This window comes from Parambassis ranga, chromosome 15 (assembly GCF_900634625.1).
Source record: "Parambassis ranga chromosome 15, fParRan2.1, whole genome shotgun sequence".
NCBI lineage: Eukaryota > Metazoa > Chordata > Actinopteri > Ambassidae > Parambassis > Parambassis ranga.
Genome location: NC_041035.1, coordinates 15500816 through 15515173, shown reverse-complemented (window position 1 = coordinate 15515173; position 14358 = coordinate 15500816). Strand labels below are relative to the sequence as shown.

At 41.8% G+C, this 14358-nt stretch overlaps 1 protein-coding gene across 2 annotated transcripts; it reads left to right on the top strand.

The window, feature by feature from the left end:
• The first annotated feature begins 8786 nt into the window (after positions 1-8786).
• Positions 8787-13806, top strand: agpat4 (1-acylglycerol-3-phosphate O-acyltransferase 4 (lysophosphatidic acid acyltransferase, delta)). Of its 2 annotated transcripts, none has more exons than XM_028424233.1 (9): positions 8787-9113; positions 9398-9579; positions 9936-10105; positions 10200-10361; positions 10458-10611; positions 10712-10814; positions 10900-10975; positions 11885-12083; positions 12594-13806. In XM_028424233.1, exons 2-9 carry the CDS (start codon positions 9402-9404, stop codon positions 12683-12685), a joined length of 1134 nt encoding a protein of 377 aa, XP_028280034.1. In that variant the 5' UTR covers positions 8787-9113; positions 9398-9401; the 3' UTR covers positions 12686-13806. The 2 variants fall into 2 exon arrangements, with proteins under 2 accessions (XP_028280034.1, XP_028280033.1); XM_028424232.1 differs by having other exon boundaries at positions 8787-9118.
• The last annotated feature ends 552 nt before the right edge of the window (positions 13807-14358 follow it).

The following is a 14358-nucleotide window of genomic DNA, read 5'->3' as shown; positions in this document are numbered from 1 at the left end:
GCGCAGATAGCTGTGGGTGGGAAGGGAATTCCTTGTATTCAAAAAAAGAGTAACTGCTCTATGATCTTCCTCTTCAGTCACTTTGGTGAGAAATGCCATTCTGCCTGATGTAAGGCTACAGTAACTATAGACACTATTCTCCTCATTGACCTTTTCCACTGTGCACCACCTCTGCTTCCTGCCCTGTCTTTCTGCTAATCTGCAGAACTCCAGTGAAACTGCACAGACAGTGGCTGAGAAAGATTAGGTTAATTTAATAAGCCTGAACACACACACGTCTGAACCTAATTAAACTTTTCTAGTAACATGAGAGCTTATTAATAAAAGACAGGCAGCCAAAACTATCTGTCTAAAAGTTCATCTGGCCCAGAAGAAATCTGCAAAGCTGACACCTTCCCAGAGCAAATCACACAGTGATCCAGCTTATTTTTCCTTTTTGAAACATCAGGTTCTACGTTTTCCAAAATGCAGCTTGAATGATTGTGTGTCCTGCTTTTGCATTGTAGGTTTTTCTCAGTACTTTATACTTGCCTGCTGTTTTTACAGGCTCAGTGACACGCTGTGAAAAATAAACTTGATATGAAAAAAAATCCACTTCAGTGTCGAAAATCAAACCTCAGCTCGTCCAGTTTTGCGAACAGAACCATATTTTGGATCAAAGAGCAATAGTAGCTTTGACTCCTGGGAAGCATGCATTTTTCCCTGCTTCCCAGAATCTAAGCGGAATCAGCATTTAGTTTTCCCACTGGCTCCTTTACAGAGTGAACCTACCGTATGTTGTTGCTGAACAAAGTGACTAAGGGGCTGCCAAGGCCAAGTGTGCTAGGAAAGAAGTGGGTCTGTCACTTGAAATAAAGCAAGTCATTTATTTCAGGGCACGAGTTGCTCAAGTCATTGGGAAAAAATCCACGGTCCGTCTCTTTGCCAGCCGTGGGAGTGTGCACACTTATTGCTCCCAGAAAGCAGAGGTGCCAGAAGTGTTGGGCTGCAAGCTGAGATCCTGCAGTACCGGGGCTCCAAGCTGTCTGCGTGAACCCAGGTCTTTGATATTAGACACAGGTTTGAGATGCCTCACTTCAGACGCTGAGTGAGGTGAGTGGTATGACACGGAGTAGAGGGTTTTTATTATAAGTGGAAAAAGGGAGAAAACGGAAATTTTCCTTGCAGTTCTGATTATATGTTTATGCTGTAACTTCATGTTCAAGACAAACAAATGGAACCTAAATGCAAGCATGATCCCAAAGGTGTCAAAGCAAGAGTTCTTTCCACTTATGGGGTATAATGGCACTGGTGTGAAACTGGGAACAGATGCATTGGGTCTCATAAAATCAGGTTGTGAAGTCTTGGCCTGGAGGTAACCTCGAACAAAACGAAGCCAGAGAGCACACATAGCTGCAGGGCCTCCAAAGCCTGATTTATCTCAGTTACTAAAATAAACTCAGATCAAATGCAGCTCTCGTATCTCTTGGAGACAATCAAGATATCGCTTACTTTCCTTTGCTTTGAGATCAATCAACTTTCCTTTTGTTTTTAGTGGCATTATTTAATACTTCAAAGAAAACATCCATGAGATTGTTTCATATTTGGAAAGCTGTGTTGGCCAGGCGCCATCAGGTCCTGTGTCACCTAAGAGGCTTTCATCTTGGACTACATGACTGTTAAAATAACCTGCTGGTTGCTCAAATTCCCCATTTGCACATCTGAATACATTTAATTGTACTTGAGCACCTGCTGTAGAAGTCAACCGTCAGAGTCACATAAAGTCATAAAGGACCAAATGAAATGTAACCACTCTGAAACCAGAAGTATTTTGACATCACCAGCTTGCTGCAAGCACACCGATCACACTGTTTGTGGAATGTGTGGCTAAAACAGCACGTCGCCTCAATGGGAGAGATGAAATGTGAGAGCTTCTGACAGACTCATAAGTTCCAGGTGGAAACCAGGCGTGAGCCTCTGCCATGCTCGGTGACGGGCTCTGCAGTGTGTGTGCTGTCCACGGGAGGCATGTGGAGCAGTGTCAAAGCTTCTGGCATAAACACTTTTACACAGTCCAGACATCACTTTACCCTCCACCTGAAATAACAGAGCAGCCAAATCTGCATGGAGTGTTGTCACAAAGGCTGTTTGCAGCAGTTGACACCTATAGTGCAGGTCAAGTGAGTTGTTTGTGGTGTTACCATGGTAATCCTACATTTTCCTAACTCTACCCAAGTAGTTTTCTGGAGTCTGTGGATATGAACTGGATGTGCTGTTCAATAGCATTTTAAATACACAAATAAATTCATTTTAAAAACAGAAAAAACTGTCACAAAATTGACATATATAGAGTTATTCAGGATTTTTTTAGGGTGTCCTATTAAACTGCTATTAGCCATGTAATGCTTTTTTTTAGGTAACTAGGAATTTGTGCACTCTGTCAGTGTAAACACAGCAGAGGCATTGTTTGAAGGCCTGCCGGTTCAACAGGGCATGAGATGAAGGCACAGCCTCGTCTGCTCTTTATGAGAGGGACTACAGCGCTACAAGCTCCCCTCCTTCTTTCAACAGTGGAAACAAGTGATCACACCATATCCTTTTACATCTCTAACGAGTTTTTCAGCCATGTTGTGCACTGCTGTAATGGAACATCCACTCATGAAAATACACATGGCAGGTAATTTGAAGATATCAGCTATTTTCTGTTTTTTTTTTTTTTTTTTGGTCATGTTCCCATCATGCAACTCCTGGAAAATGTGTCAGTTTTCCACTCCTCAGTTCAAAATAGTTTTAATATTCATAAATATGCAAATAAAAATATTTATTACATATCCTTATTTTCTTCAGCTAACGGATTGTTTTAAGCTGGTGTTTTGTTGCTTATAATTACCACTTATAATAAACATATGGTTGAATTTCAATAATACCTTTGAGTATATTAGGCTCCTGCACATGTTCTGATTTTTTTCATGTGAAGGCAAATTAATTTACACTCTGCACAGACAGGGGTGACAATAACAATTTCCATATGTCCTGCCACACTGTGTTGATTGGGGATTGGCTTGACAGAGAGACAAGAACAAATTAGACCTATTTTCAGCTTATGTGATCCATCTAAAAGAATATGTGGGAAAGTCTACGGCTGTCATCATACAGCACCTCGGAGCCGAGTGATGTAGTGTAGCATGCCTGCTTTTCTGGGAGTTTTTTCACAGTTGTGTGATGTCTGAAATCTTTCTGGGCGATTCTTTCACTACCAGACCATTGGAATATTCTTCACAGGCTGTTTGGAAAAAGCTGATGGTGTTTTTATGCCTGTTGGAGCTGTAAAAATGTGCTTGATAACTTCAGTCATTTGTAAGAATGCTGACACAGAACCACTGCGTCTGATGACTTTAATAATGCTTGTGAGAAGGTGTTTACTGAATTTTTATTTTTCGTGAACCTTCGCCTCATAAACTAACCATCACAATAAAATACTGTTTTTAAAGTACTTTTGTGGTGGTTTTAATGTAGGGGTTGCCTTTTTTTCATTTTTCTTGTGGTATCTTACTGTTACTATGTAAAAAAATGTGATCAATAAATATGGATACAAATAACCTTATGACAACATATGTGTTGCTAATGAATTTAAAGCATATTTGGGGTTTCGATAAGTCTCACTGCTCTCATGTGGTTTCACTGCTTTCAGTGGAAAAACTCTAAAACTCTCACCATGCACCACTTCCTCAGTACCTGCCAGGAGACGACTCAACACAGCCATGGGGGGGGAAAAAAAAGAATTTTCAAATGGATGCATGCATGTTATTGCCATTAATATCAACAATAACTAATATAGCAGGAAGCCTTTGCATTGAATCTATGCTTTGGTGTCATATTCCAGTTAGCCACAGCCAACAGGAACAGTTACTTTGTTTAATCAATGACTGAAATGATGCCTTAGTAAATGCGACTTCCTCTGCAATCTAAAAGAAAGTTCAGCATCCCAGTGACTCACTGTTCCATCTAGTGTTATAAAGTGGTATTACATGTGTGGTGGCCTCTATGCACTACCAAGCAAAGATGACATCAATGTTCAAACATATATACTTCCAAACACGCTTTTATACAGCTGTTACATTGTCTAAAACGCCATCCCACACTTTCTGTTACGTCCATCAGGAGCACCACACTGCTCTCTTTTGCAGCTACTAGCTGCACCATACGTCACCATCAATGCCCCAACGAAAACACACTCCATCACAGCAGAGCAATGTGAATAAAAACATACACTTACAGCTAGAACAAAAACCAGAAGCCACACAAATTCAAACATGAGATAAGTGAAAACATCAGGTTCCTATGCTCAAACAAAAAGTCATTAATTGGCTCTTACAACATGAGAGCACAGTCTTTGGATGCTAACTTCAGATGACTTCAGAGAAAAAATAAAACAAAAAGTCTCTCTAGAATTTAACTCTTCAAATTCTGTGTACAAACTCAGCACATCTACATCAAACTGCATGTGGAAGCTTTTGTTTAATCCCACCAATGATCATTTTGAAACCACAAACACAGAGAAGGCACGAAACACAGTGTGTGTGCTTCACAGCTCTCCTGCCACCGAATGCAACTGGTTCAAACTAGTCCAGACCAATCTGAAGCTCCAGAGGGGAAAATACTGAGACATAAAACATTCAACAATCACAAATCTTCTCCTGCTACCATTAGCACAATCATTCCTGTCTGTGTTGGCTTGTGTGTGTATATTTGCTGCACATTTAGATACATTATTACTTGCCAGACCAGCATCCTGAGTCCTGCACATGTGACTTGGCGTTGAATCACTTTCCTTTCCTCAGCATTCAAATCCAGACTGTCAGAGGAAGCAGGAGTACAGGTAATGTAATTGCATGACCATGTAGTATTTCAATCTTCTTCACCTTAGTGATGGCATTACATCAAATAACTTCACTCGGCCCGGAACCTTTTGGCGCTTGGTTCAGACCTCATGCGTGGGCCCCTGAGAGCAGCAGAGCAGGTGTCTCCAGGAAACCTCCCAGCGTTTCACTGACAGTCGCATGTGCGAATGTGTCGACGGGGCCTGCCGTTACTTCTCCTCATGAAGGAGGCTGTAGAGCCGAGTCTCTGAAGAAACAGGCACTGCATGCATCAGGATCTCATTACTGACTTACTGCACATATACACTGTGTCAAATAAAGTTTAGGCCCCAGGCTATGTTGTCATTTTCTCTGATCTGTACTTTTTTCCCCCTATGTGTCCGAGAGCCTATAATGCATACATTCAGAAACTCTGAGCACATTATCTCTTTTCATTACATTCCAGCTTGCAGTCAACCAGAATTGCTTCATCCAATTTAGCACCCTATTTACTAAACCATGCAGCTGAATGCAGCTTTTTCCAGGTCAGACTTTTTCATCATTTACTCCAACCATTTGCACAAATGTGTTCAGTCAGTTTTCCAGTCGGAACTAATGCCGCTGATTATGCTGTCTGGTCAAATCATTTGATTCAGACACTTATTCCAACATGGCATTGCGCTTTTCCTCACATCTATAAAGCCTTGCCTGCATACCAACACATAACACTATTGCAAATTAATTCAATCACTGCATCATGAGGAAAATGCACGTACGCTTACTCAAAGCGTGACCCTGGCCCTCTGAGTGACGGTGGAGAAACATCTGCTGATGGACCTATTATAGCTTAAAGAGGTATGCAAAGAGCTTGAATGAGTGTCAATTAGTCAAAGTCAGTCACAGTCTGCAGAGAAGCTTATAAATCACATTTATCCAGCCATTTTACTTAATCCTCTCTGCATTCTTTATACAGAGTGCTTATCCAATCACCCCTGTGTTGCTGTGCCAAGAAGTATAGTTCGTCCTGGCAGGAAGCTGCCGGCCACGGCCAGCTGCATTAGCCTGGTTCAGGCTTGGCTAAGTCAAAAATGATCAGCTCCGGCTTTAATTAAACAAATAATTAACAAGGTTATGACATGTCTGACATTAAAGCAGATGTTTTGTTGCTGACTTGAGCAGCTTCCCTAGATGTCAAAAAAGCATTTAGACCAACTTCATTACATCTGGTCTTTTTTTTTTTTAACCCTTTCCGTTTGATTTGACACTGGAAAAAGGGCAAAAGTAGGACGTCCTGCTCTCACAACTTACCACATTGCTCTTATATGATGTCCAGTAGCCTACTCTACAAAAAATAGCCCTGTTTGGTGACTATAACTGTAATACATAACTCATTTAATGACATTTATTTCAACAGAGAAATTTCTTGCGGTGAGGTGCCCCCTGCAACACCACTTTAAATCCACTGACCTCATATCAATTCACTTATCCACCTAAAAGTCGGGGAAATGTGAAGATTTCAGTCTAACACCTAATTCATGTTCTACAGTCGTTCTCCTTCACTCACCTCTGGCACAATGAGCTTGTGCCCTCATGCATCTAACAGCACTTTTATTACTCTAAGGCTATCCTACACAAAAATGTATTTTGCTTATTTTTAATTTCACTTAAAGGACCAATGTGTAGTGTTTAGTGGCATCTAGTGGTAAGCATGTAGATTGCAACTAACCAAATACAAGCTGGTTTTTCTGAAAGGCCCTCAGTAGAATCTGTTTTGGACTGATGTGGAGACACAGACAACACACAAGATGGCGAGCTCTGGCGACGAGGACCTGCTACTTGCATAGATTTAAAAGCCTCATTCAAGGGCAGTAATAGGTAATTATAAGTGATCATGCAGTAATCACAGATCGATTGGAAAGCATTATATGTAGTTTACAGACTCTGATGAAATCAGCACGTACACTACACAGAACTACACAAACAATTACATAAGTATTACAGTTACTTTAATAAATCAACTTGATGAATGAACGGTTGCCTGGAACAAACCTGGATATATATCAGTGTTGACTTTGGCTACTTTGTAAAGGTGCTAAGGGACTTGAAATAGCAAACACATGTATTAAAACACAGAGGTTCTTCTTCAGTTCAGCTAACAGTGTAAAACCTTACTGTGCTTCACCTCTTCTGCACCCACAAAGAGACATTCACATACTGCACTTACTCAACATTGTTCCCTGGAGTCCCTTCACATTCTTTATGTTTGGTATTTGAACATAAAGGACTTCCTGAGCTGCTTTACTCTGTGTTTGGACCTCTTCAGACAGGCATGTTCTCCCTACAAGGTTATTTGGTCATAAAGGACGTGAGGGCTGAAGCATTATGGGACTTGTAAAAAAGAGAGTTTGGAAACACATTTTAGCAACCCCCAAGGTGGAACGGTCACGGGACCACATTAACCTCCTTTTAGGGGTCCCTGAGTTACACAGAAAAATAACCAAACACTGTTTGTTTTAGGCTGGAAGTTCCACACAGATACCATGTTGTATTTTTAGCAAAGAAAGTTGAAAATATAAGTGTGCACAATAAAAAGTTTAACAGTTTTGTGGTCTGCAGTGTGTGCGCAAGAGGAAAATCCATCTCAGCAGGAGCTGTGTTCAGTGCATCTTTACTTCCCTCTGGTGTTGGCAGGGAGGTACTAACAGAGACAGTGGTGAGTGTAGCTGAAGCAGCTCCTACTTTTCTACACTCCTGCTGCAAAATGCTTCTAAGATGTGGGAAAGCTTTGAATGTGACTTGTAATGCTTCACTTTTTAATTGTGGGAATTTAGATTTAGGAGGGCATTTTCATTTTTAGCCTGCAGGAGAGCCATTTCTTGGCTCTGCAGGACTCTTCTGACCCTGGTTCTCCATTTGGCTAAACAAATGATTTATGGCAGTAAAGGAAATAAAGAGGTGCTGTTGTGAAGTTAAGTTGGGGTTGATGTTGTATTGTTGTGTTGGGATTAGAGTTGTGTTGTCTCTTGTCTTTGCCTCAAAATGAATGCAGCGTATGTCACTGACATATGATATCTGTCACAAGCTAAATAATGTAGTGTTTTACTGCGGTCCTATATAGACACTTAACATCAGATTGAAGCCTTTCTGTGTCCTTTGGGTTCTTTTGTCACCATGGAGACATGTTTCGAGGTGACGTCACAGGATATGGTATGTTTTTCTATATGTAAGGATACATAATAAATAATTAACGTCTAAAAATTGCTCTTGAAGAGGGTGAAAGTAACAAAAACTAAAAAACCTAAAATAAAACAAAACAAATACAATTCAAGAATACCATTCTTAAATAAATATGAATGAAAGTTGTACTTTTCAGTTCACCTCCATTTCATCAAGTCTTTTATTAACAAGCTACAAGCAGGGTGTGTCAGCCATCACCTGTATCAGCTCTCTGTGGGGATGTTTGATAAATTTCTCTGGAACTTCCTTCACTCAAACCGAAACAAGGAAGCCCGATTTTGCGGCCTCTTAAACGGCTCTTTACGTTTGACAAGAAAACGCCACTGCGCATGTGCGCCACTCCCAGTGATGACATCCTCGTGCCATTCGTGTGACCAAATAAAGATGTCGCAGAGAGGAGCGAAAATTCAGCGAGGTCTCACTCTGTCACTGTTTACGGTGCCACGAATCAACAGAATCGTGTTTTTGCGCCAATAGACTGTCGCCAGATTATCCGACTTTCAGCGAAGACTTCCCTTTCTTCGCTGAAGAAAAAAAACTCGCGCCAGATCCATGTAACATAAACATTAAACATTATAAATACTGAGCAATAGGATTCTATATAGGATGCTTTTGTTAGGGTGGTTCACTATCATATCCATCACCATGGTTACCGTGGGGCCATCGTCTGCTGTGTTTATAAGCCTACATTGATGAGGATGGACAGCGCTTCTTCGCCGGTGTGTGTCGGTTTGTCTTGTAAACATAAACGATCTTCGTCCGTGAGGCTGACACTGTCTGGCTCCAGAGATCCCGGAGGGCAGCGCCGCTCGCACATGGCTTCATCCTCCGGTCCGGACACGGCTCTCAGATGGGGTGTGGTCCTTTAAGCGGGGAAGTTTCGCACTTTGTACCAGTGGGTCGAGTTTTGAATAAACATCAAGACTGAATGAATCATGTCTGAACTCTGAATGAGAAGACTAACTTCAGCGAGCATGCTGCTTCTTATTTAACTGGAAAGCTTTGGAAGAGAAGATCTCCGAGGAAGGACCACTGCTGGTAAGGTAATATACACTTAAGGAGTTTCTTAAAGCTGTATTTTCATCTAAGATGCCACTAAAATATTTAATTGTAACTGGATGCTTGCATGTTTATGTTCACTATTAAATGAAACTGAAAAACTGCATTGTGACTACAGTAACAGTCATTTAGGAACACATGCATGCAGACTCTTATTTTCTGTCAGGTACAGCCCTGATTTTTATGACAGTTATGTTTAACAGTGCTGAAAAATGTCATCTACAGTAAGGTGTGACATGCAGAGGTGGTGGGTGTGTTTACAGGAAAATGGGGCTCCTGCAGCTGCTGAAATCCCAGTTTTTGTGCCACCTGATCATCTGTTACGTGTTCCTGGTCAGTGGCCTGATCATCAACCTGTTGCAGCTCTGTACTTTACCTCTGTGGACGGTCAGTAAACAGCTGGCACGCAGGATCAACATCCGACTGGCCTACTGCATCACAAGCCGTAAGTGACTTTGTTGCAGTGTGTTCAAAGACTTCTACATGCAGGGTCCTGGAAAACAATACAGTCCATCACTTACACATATTAGAATAAGGGAAATTCATTTAAACTGAACATCACAAAAACAACCAAAGTAACTTTGCCTGCTAGGTGCTAATCTCCCCTTGTGTACAAAGCTGATAAAGATATTTGCAAAGGGCTCGACAGAGTTGCAGTTACCCACTCAAGCAGGAGTTTGCTTGTGTAGAGCTGAAAATCAGCTCACACAGTGGCACTAAAAATCAGAACTGTATGTATGTTAATAAGAATCTCCAAAGTACTCACAGAGCACTTTGTTTTTTATCTTAAATGCTCCTTAGAGATGGTAGCTGCTCTGGAGTGGTGGTCTGGGACAGAATGCACACTCTACACCGACCCGAAGAGTTACCCGCTGTACGGAAAGGAGAATGCAATTGTGGTTCTCAACCACACTTTTGACATAGACTTCCTGTGCGGCTGGACCTTCTGTGAGAGATTTGGTGTTCTGGGGGTAAGAGAAAGTGCCACAGAAAAACCACAAAAACCCTTTTTCTTTCAAACTGCTTTAGACAACTTAGTGATTAACTAGTACTTTCCATTCGCAGAGCTCAAAGGTGTTAGCCAAAAAAGAGTTGTCTTATGTACCAGTTATTGGTTGGATGTGGTATTTCCTGGAGATAGTTTTCTGCAAGAGGAAGTGGGAGGAGGACCGAAGCATGGTGACCAAGAGTCTCCAGAAACTGCAGGATTACCCGGAAAACTTCTGGGTGGGTTTTAACTCGTAGAAATGACCACGCTAACTTACTCTGATGCTACTGAGATACTTGTAATGATGCCCCACACTTGTCTCTTTCTGACACAAGTTCTTGCTTTACTGTGAGGGAACACGCTTCACACCAAAGAAACACAAGATCAGCATGCAGGTAGCTGAGAGCAAAGGTCTGGCCAAGCTTAAGTATCATCTTTTGCCTCGTACCAAAGGATTCTGGGTAACTGCCCAAAACCTCAGAGGCACAGGTGAGCACACAGCGTCAGTTATGTATTTGCTTGTGGCCACCACAGTGTATACATTTGCAAACTGAAGGAGTACAGCTAACTGCTGCTGTGTCTTGTGTAGCTGCAGCCGTGTATGACTCCACACTCAACTTCAGGAACGATGAGGCTCCAACTTTGCGTGGTATCCTGAATGGGAAAAAATATCATGCAGATTTGTATGTGAGGTAGGAAAAACATACTGCACTGACGAGTTTGTAGGATATTTCTCTTTCTTTCTGTGATTTGACGCCCCGTCCTTCTTACTCACAGGAGAATTCCTCTAGAGCTGGTACCAGAAGACGAGGCAGAGTGCGCTGCATGGCTCCACAAACTTTACCAAGAAAAGGTGAGAGTGTGTTAAAGCAAAGCACTTTCTAGCACAACAGCAAACCGTAATCCACGCCTTTATAGCCACCCGACCGGATTACTACAATGCACCTTATTTTGGGATGAGTCAGTCCTCCATTTCTCAGTTGCAGCTGCACCTGCAAATACAAGCACATCCTCCCGGTTTTATCTTCCCTTCATTGGCTGCCTGTGTGTTGTTCCCCTGCTGTACCTCTCTGAGCTCCTCCATCCCTACACACCTGTCTCTCTGTGTGCCTAAGACCAATCAGAAACTCAGAGGGGACCAGGCCTTTGCGGTGGAAGCACCAAACCTATGGAATGACCTGCCTTTGTACATTAGACAGGCCTTTAAATCCCTTCTTAAAACGCACTTGTTCACATTGGCTTTTGGCACAGCATGAGATGTTGACATTCTGACCTGATTTATTTTTTTCTATTATGCTATTGTTTTTTATGTTGTAGCATTTTTATAGTGTGTTTAAGAGGCTAGTGACCCTCCAAGAAGAAGAATCTCACAACATAGAATATCAATACAGTGTGATACAAATACACCACATGGCTGAGGTGCCTGAAGCAGGATGCAGGTCTGCAATTTTATGCAGACTGCATGCAGACTTCTTCCAAACATTCACACTTTGTGATGGCAGCCACAGTGTGTACTAACAGATGTGTGACTCAGAGTGCAGGGCAATAATAAGCTGGAAGCACACTTGAAAAAGGCTAAAGTAGCTCAACATTATGAGACTGTGAATCCCTGGACTGTGTTGTGTTTTTTTTTCATTTTTATGGTCACATGCCGTCACTCGTTTATCTGAGCTTGTTAAACATTAGACATATTTGTTATATTTTGGCAGTTTTCTGGCGTTGGCAGCAGTTTTCAGGCACTGATTTGTATCTGCTCTAACAGGATGATTTTCAGGAGCACTACACGCAGACGGGCCGCTTCCCTGGTCCCACAGTGAGCCCCCCTCGTCGGCCGTGGTCCTTGATCAACTGGCTGTTCTGGTCTTGCTTGCTCCTCTACCCCCTTGGCCTATTACTCACTCAACTGATCAGCTCTGGATCACTGTTAACCATTGTAGCGTCCTTGGCAGTCTGCTCTGCAGGTTGGTGTCATACACCCCCCCCCCCTCTTCGGTATAAATAATGCATCCCTCAAATTTAACCGGCTCCTTTCTGTCCAAACGTTCCATAAAGCAGCAGACTTGACAACTCCAATGTAAGTTAAAGTATGATTTTCAGTCTTGGAAGCATGTCCCTAACAGCTTTCAGGCATGTGTTTTAATTAGCAAAGCTTTAGACATTCATCCTTTTGAATCCCTTCACTTGGAAGTTACTTCTGTAACAGCATGAATTTAGGAGGAGAATGCTGCGGTTTACACAATAAATACAGTAAGTGATCATGTTTGTTGTTAGGTGGTATGAGGTGGTCCACTCTTAGTAATTAATTCAGGTATCGGTTTACTGGTGAGGACTCTAGGATGTCTAAAAAGATCATCCTAAAGCTGAAATGTAGAAACTTACTTTGGAAATGACCACACAACATGTCACGGCTCCTTAGTGACTTCATTAAATAAAATTCTAACTGTGACCTTTCTGATCCTTTTCTCTCACAGTTTCATTTGGGGTTCGCTGGATGATTGGCCAGACTGAGATCCACAGAGGCTCCAGCTATGGGAACAAAGAGGTTCCTCTAAACAACAACTAAAGGCGTCTGACCTGCTCAGAGCCGTTTCTTTCCACATCTACTAATCCACAAGCAGCACAACCTGTAAACGCCAGCAGCACTGCTCTGGCCCAACATGTGCAGACCTGCTTGAAAGTACAACAGACAGGGTGGTTTAACGCTTTGCTGTAAAAGCTCAAGGTGTAAGATCATGAAGCTGTACTATTGAGCGCAGCCTTCTTTTGGAAAATTACAAGAAAGAGATGAAACCAATAAAGTAATCTATTTATCAGTAACTGAATTTAGCTAAACCAAGTGACAAATGGACTACCTCTTTGACTGCAATATGACAAATAATTTCTCGGTAGTCGTCTAAAGTTGTGGGGTGTGTCAAGTGCAAGTGTTTGCTTGTGTGGATGTGTTGTGTTTAGCAGCAGTGAGTTAGATGTGTTCCCATTAAATTAACATCTTCTGCAGATTTGCTCTGAGAGCCCCTGAAGGCTAAGTTCCAACAAAGACAAGTATTGTGCTGTGAGGATGGGAGTGTTGGTAAAGCACGCACACCAACTAAAGCTGCAGTCTGTTATTTTATTTTAAGAACTGTAAATAATTGGTAATAACTGCACTGTTGCATGACAAATACACTCTTGAGACCACGGTGTGTTGACACTAAAAGCAGGCAGTTTTTAGTGTCAACACACCACTTGGATATGTGCTCGCAGCTTTGACTAGATACAAAATTGACCTTTATTTAGTTAGTTAACAAAACCTAAGATAAGGCAGTGATGCATCCACTTTGGTTAAAATTTGCATCACATGCTTTTCACGAGGCCACTCTTCAGTGGAAAAAAAGGGGGAGAAAGAAGAACTGTCAGGCCACAGAGACACAGGGCAGTTCCATGCAAACAGGTAACCACTGTTTACCTTCTTACCTGCTGCTGTAAGTGTGCTGTGCGAGCATGCCTCAGATTGATCGGGGAAAACAGCCAGGTTCAACTAGTTACTTACCTATAAAGATCAGAAGAACAGTTTGAAAATGTATATATGAGCAGTAAGTAAATCAGGAAGTTATGAGGTAGACTAAACGTCAGTTATTCATGGAGGAACATTGCCTTAAATAATTGTGTTTTTAAAAAATAAAACAACCCACCCGTCTCTACACACATCTTCCTTTGGCTGAGTACAATGCTTGGATGTCAACGTGACATTTTATATTAAAATCTTTTTCGCAGTACCGTGACCTTTGAGTCAGTGAATTGCTGCCACACCTTAGATAAACACGAGGCTTGAGCTGATAGAGGTGCTTTATGTTCATATCAGCGTGACATACAGGGGCTGAACTGAAGCCTTGACGTTTAAAATGAGTGAGCATATATACAAATGCTGGCACCATTTACTGCTAATAAAATAACATTGGCAAGCCATCTAAAATCCTCATACTCACTCCTGCATGCCTCTCCTCTTCTTTAAGGGCAGCTCAGTAAAAGGCACTGGAGCCTCACACAAACACCTCTGGCCCCTCCACCTGTTTCTGTTGTGCATTCTTCCTGTGTTACTACATCCTTAGCACACAAGCTTCAATGGGATATTCTGCAATAATAAATCATTATAAAATTAAATCAACACCTTGATCCAATTTTTGCATGTGTCTACATCTGTGGATAATCACAGAATACAATTCAACTAGGTCTTATTGTATCATGTACATACTTTGA